The sequence below is a fragment of the Geotrypetes seraphini genome, chromosome 12 (assembly GCF_902459505.1).
Source record: "Geotrypetes seraphini chromosome 12, aGeoSer1.1, whole genome shotgun sequence".
In the NCBI taxonomy this organism is placed as follows: Eukaryota; Metazoa; Chordata; class Amphibia; order Gymnophiona; family Dermophiidae; genus Geotrypetes; species Geotrypetes seraphini.
Window position 1 is genome coordinate 37,743,516 of NC_047095.1, and position 13,994 is coordinate 37,757,509.

The window sequence follows — 13,994 nt, forward strand, 5'->3', positions numbered from 1 at the left end:
CACAAGTTTGCCCAACTTCATTCAATAACTGTAAATTTTTTATGGGTCCTCAGAGGGCCACCACGCACTCAATACATTTCATAGTGCGGGGCTTTATGCACCCTTTCGTCACTGGACCTAAGTTTTGTGTTATGTTTATCATAAATATTATTTTAGTGATTTAAGTGTAAATATGCTAAAAGTACTTAGCATTTGTATGACGCTAGTCGGGAGGGTAGAAACATCAATTATCCAACATGTTTCGCCCATGTACCTCACAGGGCTTTATCAAGGCTCCCTCTCCCTAAAACAAATAAAAATATATATATTTTTCTAAATACCTAGCCTTTTACCATATTACACATATTAAGTGTTACCATATAAGCTTATAGTTATTAACCTCTTACCGTTCATAACCACAATCTCCCACCAATGCATCAAGAACTAAATGGCGGTCACGCTCTTGATCAGCTGATTTATACGCACCCACGACAACCACGTCCCACACTATCAGGGACGTCATTGTCTGACGTAGATTTTCTAAACCTTACTCCTCCCCTTTGTTTTGTTCCTACTTATATAATGTATTTGACAGGACAATATCCACAGTCACCCCCCCCGGAGACTAGATCATATTAGTGAAGCCCATTCCAGCTCGTTATTCAGACCCTTAGGAGCTACCGTATTCAGGCGGTAGATACATCGCTGTTCAGATAGATTTAACCTCCCTTCCCAGTCCCCTTCCAGTTCTTTTCCATTCATACACTCTATCACTCTCCATTTTAGATGTTGGATACCATGGCCCTTATCAAGCCAATGCTGGACTATAGGGGCTTGCAGTGTCCCAGTGTTAATGCGGGATTTATGTTCGTTCAAGCGTACATTAATGGCTCGCTTAGTTCGGCCCACATACACCAGATCACAAGGGCAAACTATAATATATACCACCCTAGTAGTTTTACAGGTCGTATTTGCCCTGGCCTTTACCATGTATTCTGATTGTGGGTCAGTCCATTGAGCCCCCTCCAACATGAGATCACACCATTGACACTGGTGACACTTACTATGCTCCACATATTCTAATGGACGTTCTACTTTCCTAAGAGTCTGTCCGATGGTCTTACCTCTCCGGTATGAGAAAAGGGGCTGCTCAGAAAAAATCTCATGTAAACCTAATATATGCCAGTGTTGTTTAATAAGAGAGGCCAGCACCCCCGATGCCTTTGAGAAAGGGAGGACACAAATCATCCTCCCTTCCTCCTGAACTCGAGGTTTCTCAACAAGTAGCAGCTCCCTATGGTGTTTTTTTTTACAGGTTTAATACGCTAATAATGCTTATAAAAATCTAAAAAGAAAACCAAACCCTTAAAAACAAATATGTTAATTTTGCAGTTAATTTGCTTTAGAAAAAGTAACTGGTGTAACTTTTCTGCTCACAATCTAAGATTATGGTGCATAGGGCATACAAGTCCTTACAAGTAGGTGAACTTCCCCTATCCACAAGCTATGCAGAAGGCATCAATAATTTCTTCAGCTCCACTTTCTTCCTCAGTGGGCTGTATTGTCTCTCTTCAGTTTTTCTTCCTGCAAGGGAGTTGAGAAGGTGTCTTTCTGATCTGCTCAGAGTATATTTTATTGTTTTGGTGATTTTTTCCGAATCTGGAGGTGTTTGGTTTTCAAGAGGACCCTAGTAGCCCTGGGACAGCTCTGCCTGGGAGAAGATGCAGACTCTCTAAGCAGCAGTCTACAGTTAACAGGGCAACACTTTATGGAACCTGTTTAGCTGGCCTGCATTTTCATTTGTGGAGCTCTGGGTCCATTTCCCTAGAAACTAGACTCATCACTGATTTATCAGGTGCTTGAATACAGGCTGTTTGGCCCCGTGGTGGTCCAGGAAGGGCTTTAGCAGGTGTCGGCTATATTCCTTCACCAAGGTGCTGCGAGTGGATCCATTGGGGTCTGAAGTCTGTCCCACTTCGGTCCAACTGGCAGCCTGAAGATTGCAGTGTTATGGACCCTTGCTTGTTTGAGGCAGTGGTTTTCTTCAAATAACAGCTGCAGCGTGAGCTGAAGCAGGCAAAGCACCAATATATCACAATGAGTACAGGTTATAGAATCGGAGGGGGGGGGTTGGTTCACTATTCTGGGGCTTGTTCTAGAGTCCCCCACCTCCAAAAATCTCTTTCCAGAATTTTTAAAACTGATGAAGCTCTCTCAGGCTGTTTTCTGGTGCCAAAACGCTGCTGCGACAGCCATTTTGGATTTCCTGGTTTTAAATTGAAAGCTTCTACCTGCCTCAAAACCCCTCAATTTGGCTTAAAATCGAGTATAATGAACTCCTCAGACCTTTTTTTTTTTAACCTTATATCATGCTTGACTTTTTCTGGATGGCCAGTTGAGGATGTCCATGCGCCGCCTCCTGCCATTTTTTGGGGGGTGGGGGTAGGAGCCATGGACTTAGCCCCCTCTGATACCCTCTAGGGCTGGGGAATTGCAGGTGGCTTGTTTTTCAGAGAGAAAATCCCTTCCAGAGCCCTTGAATGGAGACTTGGTGAAGCGAAGATGCATGGATGCCTTAGAGCCCAAGAGGAGGCATTGTGAGTCCCTGAAGGCTGTTTAGCCCCTGAAGGAGTCCTCTGGGCTTCCTGCTCAGGGCTTTACCCTAGATTTTGTGAGTCTTATGTGGAAAGCTTATGCAAGTTGTTGAGATTCTCCTGTGCCGTCTGAGAGCGTGCCACTGGATGCGCAAGGAGTTTGTCCTCACAAATGCACCCCCCCCTAGAAAGGGTTATTCCATTTAGTTTTATAAGATATTTTTTGATTAATATTGTTCATTATTACTCATTACATAGCAGAACAGATGTCTTGCCAGGGAAGTTCCCTGTACCCCTCTTTCTTATGTCTCCTATTGCGGTTATCGGCTGCCTTAGTACAAACTGAAGAGAGGCCGTACAGTCCACCACTGAGTAAGGAGGTGGAGCTGAAGAAATTGTAGATTTTCTTCTGCACAGCTCACAGTTAGGGGAAGTTAACCCTCTTATCAGGACTCAAATGCCCTGTTAACCAGAAAGAAGTTATCAAAGTAAGAACCTAATCTTCCCTTTTGTATCTTGGCAATGGAGGCCGAATATCAACATTGTCTGGCTTGTGCCAGCACTGACCATCTTCTCCCTGGATTCTCAGTACTAGCTACTGTTCAGATACCAGCGCTGAATATCTGCTTATAATTCAGATGCAGCAGCTAGCGTTTAAAAAGTATTCTGATCATCCATGCTGCATTTTGATTTATAAGTTTGTGCCCGAGGCAATAGTGGATTAAATGATGGCCAAGATTGCAAGGAGTGGCAGTGGGATTTGAATCTGGTGGTTTTTAATCCACTATCATAACCATTAGACTTCTGCTTAGGCATTTGAAACATGACCTCATGGAAATATTTTTTTTAAAATTAATTTTCTGAAAATATTTCTCATTTTTTCTGATCTTTTGCTGTATTTGTTTGCTCCAGGTTGCCAGCAGAGTGCAAAAGTATTTCATAAAACTGACTGAAGCTGGAATTCCAGTACCTGGCAGAACTCCAAATTTGTATATGTACTCCAAGAAGGTAAGAGTGTAGAGCACAATTGATAGCACTTAGGAGAAGAAAAGCTGTCATCCTCTCAAGAGACACTGCTATCCACTCATGGGTTTAGCTCTAGAAGTCTCAGGCTGAACTTAGCTTCAGGGCCAAATCTTCTTTATCCTCTATTATAAAACCCTAAACGCACATGCGCACTTAGGACGCCGTGTTCCCTGCCACCGTGGTGTCTGCCTCCGTGCCGAACTGTATTTCTGAACACGGAGGCAGGGAACACGCTGGCGACTTCCCCCCTCCCGCCTTCACTCACCAACTGCTGCCTCCGCTGCTGCTCCTCTTCAAAGCAGCCTGCTAAGGTTTGACGGCTGGCTGTAGCGAACCTCGCAGGCATGGCACAACGGGTGGAGAGCAGCCTGCGAGGTTCACTACAGCCAGCCGGCAAACCTGAGCAGGCTGCTTTGAAGAGGAGGAGCAGCAGCAGCGGTTCATGCCGGTGGACCAGAAAACACCAGGAAACTGGGATGGAAGGAGGGTAAGAACAGGCATGCACAACAGGGGCAGGCATGGCACAACAGGGGGCCAGACGGAGAGGGAAGGGGGCTGTTTTGGGGAGGCACTGGGGGGCATACAGCAATCATGCTTTGTTCTGGGAGGGGGGGAACAGAAGGAGGCCATGAAGCAGGCAGGCATGGCACAACAGGGCACCAGGAGGAGAGGGAAAGGGGGCTGCTTTGGGGAGAGGGGTGTGCTGGGGGGCAGACAGCAATCATGCCTTTTTCTGGGAGGCGGAACAGAAGGGGGCCACGGAGCAGGCAGGCATGGCACAACAGGGGGCCAGAGGGAGAGGGAAAGGGGGCTGCTTTGGGGGGAGGGGTGTACTGGGGGCAGACAGAAATCATGCTTTGCTCTGGGAGGGGGGAATCAGAAGGGGGCCATGGAGAGACAGGCAGGCATGGCGCAACAGAGAAATGCAGGTGGCTAGGGAGAGAAAGACAGACAGACAGGAGGCCAGGGAGAGACACAGACAGACAGGAGGCCAGGGAGAGACACAGACAGAAAGAATGACAGCCAGACAGCGTCCAAGGAGAGAGAGACAAAGAAAAAAACCAGACAGACAGACATCTACTCTAGCACCTGTTAATGTAACGGGCTTAAACACTAGTAATGTTTATATTCATTGTTTATTCTCAATGAATCAGTTAAGATTAGTGAAAGCAATAGGTACTAGAGTTCCCACTTAATAGCCATCCTGAGATCAATTATAAGAAATTGTCTGTGTTAAAAATATTAATATGTATTTTTTTCATTTGCTAATGAAATGTGAAACGCGTCTCTGGATCACTCACCTTCTAAAAGATCTGGTTTCTTTGAACAGATGCTCATGTTTATGTTTAAACAATTTTTATTTTCAAAAATCAAGAACAGCCAAAACACAGTCAACAATACAGAGCAAATCGGAATAATACCTGTCTGCAGAAAAAACTGTTTGTGAGTTAAGCTCTACCTGTGTGAAGATGAAGCAGAAGGTGGTCTGCAGCTGACAGGCCAATCCCTTGTGGTACCTATTAGCTAGCCTGTACAAGCAATTTTGGAGTTTGGGGCCATCCCCAGTTAGCGTTGCTCATCTACTGCTTGGCAGGGGTTTGAATGTAGGCTGTTGGGCATCCATAGAAGGCTCAGTGGTGTCTTGCAGGATACCGGCTGCATTTTCGCCCCTCCCCTTTTAACTTTGCACATCCATCGGTCCGTGGGGGTGAGCGGTTCAATCAGTCGTCGAGTCCAACTGGCAGCCCGAGTGAATGTTGGAGATTCATTCTGGATGAAGCAGTGATTTCTTCTCCTTTTCCATCTACCTTAGGGAACTAAAGCAGGCTGCAGCACATTGCTAGCATAATTCACAATGAGTAAGACTTTTACAGGCTATGAGGTGAATTGGGGGGGGGTGGTAAATTACAAATTTCCATGTTTCTGCATGTTTGTATATGCTTACCCACCCCTAAAATCACCAGTTTTTTTATTTTACCCTTTTTTAACATTTTTTGGCATCAAGTCTGACAGTGCCCATCTTGGAATTTAGCAATCTTCCCCCCCCCCCCCCCAAAAAAAAAAAAAAAAAAGTCTCCTGTAATTTCAGATCTTCTCATTTGGCCTCAAAACTGGTAGGGTTGGAGTCCTCTGGCTCATTCACCCCTAGTACATTCCAGGATTGCACAAAATGTGTACTGGAGGAGCATCCTTGTGCGATAACCACTGTCTTAAATCCACCATCTCTGGTCTTGCCATGCTTTCCCTAGCATGAGTGAACTTCAAGTGGTCAAGTCCCTGTGCTGCCTCAGGAAACAAGTTGGCACCTTCTGTCTACACTGGTACTCCTTGCATGTGCTTAGTTCACACGTGAACTGAACATGTGTGATGAGGGCTGGTGTGGGCAACTGGGAAAGGCTGCTGACTTATTGAGGCAGAACCGGGACCACTCAAAGATCACATACCCTCAAGTAACCTCCCCAGCAACAGTAAAATTACCTGGTATCAACGAAGTGGGCAGGTGTGGAAGTAGAGAAAGAATTGCCTACCCTTGGCTCCCTCCCTCCAAAAGTGAATTCTGTCTATGCCTCTGCCGGGGATTCTGCTACCCTGACCTTCTTTTTTTTTGGGGGGGGGGGTGTTCCTGGAGTACCAATGACTGCTGGCAAGCATCAAAGAAAAGCGAAAAATCACTAGTGATCAAACAAAAGAAGCTGCAAGGTATACATTCTGCTGGGTATTTTAAGAATACCAGTAATAACAGATGTAAAGCAAACTTATTTCATTGCATAAGTTAATGATGTACTTTGAATTGTGAACATTTGCTAAAACCGGCTATGACCTTTAAAATTTCTGCAGGGATAAAAAGAAAGTAAATTTATATGCTGAACAAAATGGTAACAGGACAGAAAAGAAAAAAAAATGATTAGTGAAGCAAATATTCGCTGATGGTGAAAACATCAAAATTTAATTTTTGCATGTAAAGTTGCAAAGTGCCCTTACAGGTTCAATAAAAGGACGACATCCCAAAATTAATAAGATAATTTTACAGTTTGTAACTGATGCATGATCCAAAAGTTTTCCAGTCACATGCCAGATGATTCATCTTAAGGCAATGGAAGCTGCAAATTCACATGGAGTAAACAATTGTAATGCTTCAAGAGGCTGGTGTAGGAAGAATTTGCATTAAGACAATGAATGTTAAATTACCGAAAACTTCCTGCAGATTTTGAAGAAAAACTCATAAGAGTTGCATTACATTATTCAATTAAAAACTGAAGAGAGAGATGAATAGGTAATATTGATGAAATTCTTGTGTTTTTTTATATGCCTTAATTATACCATCAACTCAAGAGGTTCCAAAGAAGTCAAAGTAAAAACTGCATGTTATGGAAAATGGCATATCACTGTTGTGTATAAAAGCAGATGGCTGAAAGCTTTCTCCAAAAAAATGAAACTTTCCCAAAAGATGTAATTGTATATGCACAAAAGAAATGCTTGAATGACACAGAAATGATGGAAGATTGGGTGAATGCTATCTGAAATAGGCGACCACATAATGTGCTGCTTGTTGATGCATTCAAAGGACACCTCTCTGAAAGGACAGCCTGAAACAAAACAAAATTGGTGATATGGTAGTTATTCCGAGTGGTATGACAAGCCAGCTTTGGCCACTTGATGTTTCAGTGAACAAGTCATTTAAAGATTTTTAAGAGAAGAATATGAGCCCTTGTTATTTTCTGACGGCCTTCTAGGAAAATCAAGAGAGCACCTTCTTTAAAAATTGCAGAGTGGGTGTCAGCTGCATGGAAAAAAGTTCCAGAAAATATAGTGCAGCACTTATTTAAGAAGTATTGTATAACAAATGTGCTTGAATGTACAGAAGATCTGATATGGGAAGACACTGACACTGACTGTGATTCCAAGAGTGATGAGTCATCAAGCTCTGACAGTGATGGCTCAGTTTGTGAGGAATTGACTGGTACTAATGATAGTGATTAGAAGGATATACTCGTACAGTCCCATATATGAAACTGTAATTGAATACTGGTACAGTAATTTTGTTTTTCAGAAGTTTGTGCTTTTTTTTCCATATATTTACCACATACTGGTAATTTTGTTTTTCAAAAGTTGTTTGGTAGTTGGATGTGTTTGCCATACTGGTAATTGAAAATAAAATATAACACATGTGTTTGTGCTTTTTCTTCTGCATATGTCTATTTACTATATATTAGTAATTTTGCTTTCAAAAGTTATATGGGATGGTAGTTAACTGGTAAGATTATTTAACGTAGTATCTTGCTGTGTATTACCGTAAGTTGAAAAAAAAAGATGTTTGTCATACCAGTATTTAAACATAAATATGTTTGTGCTTTTTCTTCTACATATACTGTATTTGTTTATTCATTTACCATATTTTTCATTTTTGCAAAATGGGGGTGCATCTTAAAATCAAAAAGGTCTTAGAATTGAGGGGGGGGGTCCCTCAAATATAAAAGGGGGAAGGTGCATCTTAGAATCAAGGAAGTACAGTATTGAAAATAAGTGTTCAGCATATTTTAATATGGAACTTGTTTCCAAACTGCAGTCTTCAAGCAGACGACAACACCCACTCAACAAACACCTTTTCAAACCCTCCACTTTCATGATATCTCATGAACCTCCTGTTTACATGGATGAGGATGATGACCTGCCTACATTTTACAACAGGGATATGAATGCTGCTGCTGCTGAGGGAGAGATATCTGTAAGTCACGTACTCAGGTTTATTTCTTCCTTAGTACAAAACCTTGTGTTGGTTTTTTTCTAGCTTGTTTGCTATGTTTGCTCTTTTATGTTTCCGATTTGCTGCAGTCTGTCGATATTGCTCACCTTTAATTATTTATCACAGCAATCAGACACTGCATCAAACAAGTATATTCATTGTTACCTGCTGTCATTCTTATTGCTAACTTCTAATTTAAAAAAGTTCCCATTTGGGGTAGGTATGCTGGTGGCACTTTATATACCAACTAATTTAAAACCTTGAGAAATATTTTAGTTCTGGGCCTTGCATTTTCCCCATCTAAAATCTATTTGAGGGAGAATTGCAAATGTAACAGTCATTAGATTCTAGAGCAGGAGTGTTGCTATAGTCCTGGAGAGCCACAAGCTAATCAGATTTTCAGAATATCCCCACTAAGTATATATGAAATATTCATTAGGGATATCCTGAAAACCTGACTACAGTCAAACCTCGGTTTACGAGTGCACCGGTTTGCGAGTGTTTTGCAAGACGAGTAAAACATTCGCAAAATCGGCACCTCGGAAAGTGAGTTTGACTCGATTTACGAGTGCCACCCCCCAGCGATCCGGCATCCCCCCGCTCGAGTCATCCCCCCCGCGATCTTACATGCTCCCCCGAGCACCAAAACGATATCCCTTACCCCGATTGGGCACCAGCACCAACGCACAGGACATGCCGGTGCCGGTGCCCGAAGATCCTCCCTCTTCTGTGCTGGGCTGGACTGGGCCTTGAGCATTTGCGCATGCTCAAGGCCTTCTGGTCTCACTCTCTCCGAGATTCTGAATCTGAGAATCTCGGAGAGAGTGAGACCAGAAGGCCTTGAGCATACGCAAATGCTCAAGGCCCAGTCCAGCCCAGCACAAGCAAGAGGAAGGATCGCCGATGCACCGCCCAGCCCAGCACAGAAGAGGGAGGATCTTCGGGCACTGGCACCGGTGCCAGTGCCCAATCGGGGTAAGGGATATCGTTTTGGTTCTCGTGGGAGCATGTAAGATCGCGGGGGGGGGGGACAACGACTCGAGTGGGGGGGGGATGCCGGATCACTGGGGGGGATGCCAGATCGTGGGGGGGAGGGGTATGGAGCAGCGCTGGTGGCCTCAAGGGGGGGGGGATTGGAGCAGCGCCTGTAGCCTCGGGTGGGGGGGAGGTTGGTGGAATGAATCAAAGTGAGTTTCCATTCATTCCTATCGGGAAACTCGTTTTGATATATGAGCAATTTGGTTTACGAGCATACTTCTGGAACTAATTATGCTCGTAAACCAAGGTTCCACTGTAGTTTGCTGCTCTCCAGGATTGCAGTTGGACATACTTATTTTAAAACAGTGATTTCCAGTTCTCAGGGACTGCCTGGCTATTTGGGTTTCCAGGATATTCACAGTGAAAATGCATGCAAAATCCTACATTTTTGTAGACACATGCATTCTTGGACACATATACCGCACACCCTTTATTTGTATATACCCCATATACACCCATGCTCTCCATTCCCCCCTCCCCCACCCAAATACTACTTCACCACAAGCTTCAAATCAGTTGAAAAGTATTCCTGAAGCCATGCCTTGGCTTCCCTTCCAGTTCTTGTCGACTGTTTCAGTTTTATCAGATAAAATTCCAGTGGGGCTAGAATGCATTGTAAGCTCAGTGTGTTGCAAAATCTGCCTTGCTATTGATTCATATCTTATAGTATGATTATTCTGGTGATTAGCAAATCTAAATGTTTGATCTTCCCAAAGAGGTTTTAAATCACTAGCTAGAGGGAAAAGTGATTGTTACGAAAACGTGAACTATTACTTTATTTTTCTGTATGCGCAGGATGAAGAAAGTATTCCACCTGCATATCGAGAGTTAGCGGAATATAAGGAGCTGCTCAAGCTAAAGAAGTTAAAGAAGCAGAAGCTCCAGCAGATCCATATGGAAAGCGGCTTTGTGCAGCATGTTGGTTTCAAAGTAAGTCATGTTTATTCTTTTTCTTCAGGATGGTAAAATTTTGGTTTCTTTAGTAAAGGCAAAAGCATTTCTCTTTCTCCTGAATAAGTTGCACTTTTGAAAGGGTATGTCATAGTTGTGTTTTCAGTTACATCCCCTCTGGATTCTGTACAAAGGTGTTCAGTCCATGCTCGTGAACCAGGACTTGCAGAAAACCACACAGTTTTCTTTCAGCTGCTCCTCCTACCTCTGTGAGAGAGACAGAGCCCCCTACAGTTTTCATTTCTGTACGTGAGCTGTGCAGATAACTTTCTGATCTGCTAGGCTTCTTTTTTCTTAAATTTATCATCTTAATGTAACCAGGGTTAAAAGTTTAAAAGTTACCTGAGTGAGAAAAACAGGGTTTATCGAAGATTTTAAAGGGTTTTTAAAGCAAAGAAAATCTGGAATGTAAGACCTGTGGATTTTTTTCTTATTTTGAAAAGTTTGGTTTGTGTATCTTTTGTATTGGTGCAGTTTTGGCATTCTTTTGCTGATCTCCTGCAAAGGTTTGCTCTCCTAGTGCAGCGATCAGCATCAGCTGGTGAACATTCCAACTGTCAGATTTGACAGTTGGGAGGATGTTTTGGTTTCTGTGCCTTGTGAGAAGGGGATTATGGTGATTTTTTTTTTTTTTAATTCTTTATTCATTTTATAATTCACAACAAGTGTACAGTAAATATCAAACAATTAGAATATAATATCACTTGAAAATCTACCATTTCATACAACAAAAAGATATAACCCCCACCCCCCTCCCACTTCCATATACAACAAAAAAATATACCACATGAATATAATATCTTATCATTCATATATATTATTAATAGAAATCCAACCCCCCTCCCCCCGATCCACATGTAAGAATTAAAAATTATGGTGATTTTTATTTGAGTTTGAGAAGGATTGTGAAATTCTGGTTAAGGTTTGAAGTTTGGTATTGATGCTGGTAATGTTTGAGAGTCTAAAGAGATTTTATGTGATATCCTGTGATATTCTTCTTTGAAATGTTTGAGAGATTTTCTGTGTAGCAAACTTGTGGTTTTGATTTCTGAAGAAATTTTATGAGATGTCCTGGGATATTCTTCTGTGAAATGTTTTTAAGAAATTATTGGTGAAGCAAAGCTATGGAACTGATTGAGAGACCTTTCCTGGGAATATTTGCTGTAAAGGTTGTTGAGATTTTGAGTAAAGATTTATATGTATGAAATGTTCAGTGAGAGGATGAGTTTTGTGATTATTGTATATAGGAAATTTTGGGGAGGGAAAATAGTATAGGGAATATCAATTATCTGGGGGTTTTTTCCTAGCTAGGAAAGTTTTAGGCATCTGTGGGGTTTCTAGATTTAGGATAGGGGTTTTCTTATTGATTTGGTTTTAGTCAGTGTGGTAGGTGGGTTCCATAGAGCGAGGATCTACTAGCAACAGCGCGCCAACGTGGTACCCCTACATAGAAAGGATAGAAAGCTTCAAATACACTAACCTGAGGAAAAAGGAGAAGTCTGAGAAGCTGGAGGCTGTAAAATAAACTATTTAAAGAACGTGTTCTTAGACCCTTCAGTAAAGCTTGTAGATTGCTCTCCTCTAGGAAGAGAACACTCTTGGGAAAAGCTTCAGAGTTTTGGAATTCTCTGCCCAGTGAAATAAGAAACTTGTCTAATAGTAGGCTTTTTATGAAAGCACTAAAAACATTGTTATTTCAGAAATATTTTTGATTAAGTAGGGTGGATATTCTGATTATATTTTAAGATTTATTTAATAGTTTGTAAATTTTTTGATATTGCATTATCTTTTATTGTAACCCGCTCGGAACTTTGTGGTTAAGCAGGATATACTGTAAATATGGAAATTAAAATTAAACAGTACCAAAGAAATCACTCACACTACATCTGTGCACAGGCACAGTTCTCTCTTCTCTCTTTTATTCTGGTTCACTTCATATACTCTGAGAAAAAAAAATGTTATATAAGAATTAACAGTAATTTTATAGTCCAAATCCCACACACAAAGCTTTAGGGATAACTATTACCCTGAGACCAGGTAAGGACAAAGTCCTCCTGCTGGGCACAGGACTCAAACTTTATAGGTTGGTCTGTATCATGCCAGACTAGGGAAATGCATATTCATTAGCTCTTATAACCTGGGGGTCAAACAATGAACTTTGTCTGTGTCTTTCATGTCTTTTTTTTTTCCCCCCATCTGGATTGTGTCATGTTTCCTTGTGACTAAAGGTAAATAAGCTCTTTTAATTGGCAGGTGGTGAATCATGGGCAAAGGAGTGGGCAGTAACAGAGGTGCCATTTCTCGTGTTGCTAACAAAACTTAAGTTGACCCCTTAATTGGAGGAGTCGTGATTGATGCATAGGGAGTATATTTCTCTGCACATCTGTTTAGGTCACAGATGGCTTTCTTGCCTGTCCCATGATCCCTCGTTTGTTGTGTTTTATCAGTAGAAAAACAAAGAACATATAGAGGAAAGAATAATATGAGACTATGAGGAGGCAGGAAGAAAGAGGCCACGTAGAAAGGAGCATAGAAACAAAATTTGAGGGAATTAGGCCAAAGAGGCTTCTTGCAAGATAGCAGGAGTTATTTATTACAGCATATTAAATAGTATAGATTTGTTAGGAAAGGAAAAAGTTTTAAATTAAAAAAAAAAACAGGAAAAGAAATAAGGTTCATGTTTTATTATAACCTCCTTCAGAGGCTGTTTGTTAACCTTGTTTCTTTCAAGGTTCATTGGCTCTGCATCTCAGAGCACAAACATTACACCTTCCTCAATTAGCTTGCTAGCTAGGTTGTTTGTGCGCACACTGGTTTTTCTTTGTGACAATGTTGTAAAGAAAAAGAAATTATATATCAGAAATGTCTCTCAGAAAAATTAAAGAAGTCAACCACTGTATAAACATCTCCCCCTCTTCTGCTTACAAGGAGTGAGGATAGGGGGAACTTTCAACACATTGGTGTCCTAATGTGACAGACAGATGACTTCAGAGGGAGGGTATACCTAGGGCAAGCTTGTTGTACCATTCAGGTGGAGGAGACGCATTGGAATGCTCATTTGCAACAGGCAAGAATGAGAGTGAGATAACAGCTAAGGATAAGAAAAGAAAAGATACCAATGAGGCGCCCACGGGACCAATTCCTGAGACCCTGAAACCAAGAGGTCACAGATTCCCAGCAACCTGTGTCTAAAGGAGATACATAATCTTCTGGGTCAAGGGTCAATTTTTTTGCAGAGCTTTCGCATGGCATCACAGACTAAATGGGACTTATTGGCCACCAGAGAGCAGTAAGAAGTATCGTTTACAAACCCATATACACCTTGAGAGGTTAACATATAATCTAAGACAATAATGGGTAAAAACACACAAATCATACAATTGATCTTGTAATTAACAATTTTTTCTAATGTAAGCGTCTAGTAGGCATACCTAGCTCAGTAGAGACAGCCGTGGCAGCAAAAGCAAAAAAAAAAAAAGGAAGCAAAGCAGTGCTACAAAGAGCACTTAAGTGATTCTTAGGGAATATGTGCTATTAATATATTTGAAAATTAAATCCAGTGACATATCTTCAGGGGTGAGGAGGTAGATTAGTTAAAAGATTGAGAGAAAGGATTTAGTGTAACTACTGTACAGATTTCTGACCAGTTAACAGGAAGACAC

General features: G+C 41.7%; 1 protein-coding gene across 11 annotated transcripts in view; it reads left to right on the forward strand.

The window, feature by feature from the left end:
- Positions 1-13,994, forward strand: part of ZZZ3 (zinc finger ZZ-type containing 3) — a 71,938-nt gene that overhangs the window by 51,908 nt on the left and 6,036 nt on the right. For all 11 annotated transcript variants that reach the window (XM_033916212.1, XM_033916214.1, XM_033916206.1 and 8 more), the window contains 3 exons: positions 3,486-3,581; positions 8,167-8,325; positions 10,177-10,311. In XM_033916212.1, coding sequence (XP_033772103.1) covers positions 3,486-3,581; positions 8,167-8,325; positions 10,177-10,311 — 390 coding nt within the window. The remainder of the gene's footprint in view (positions 1-3,485; positions 3,582-8,166; positions 8,326-10,176; positions 10,312-13,994) is intronic.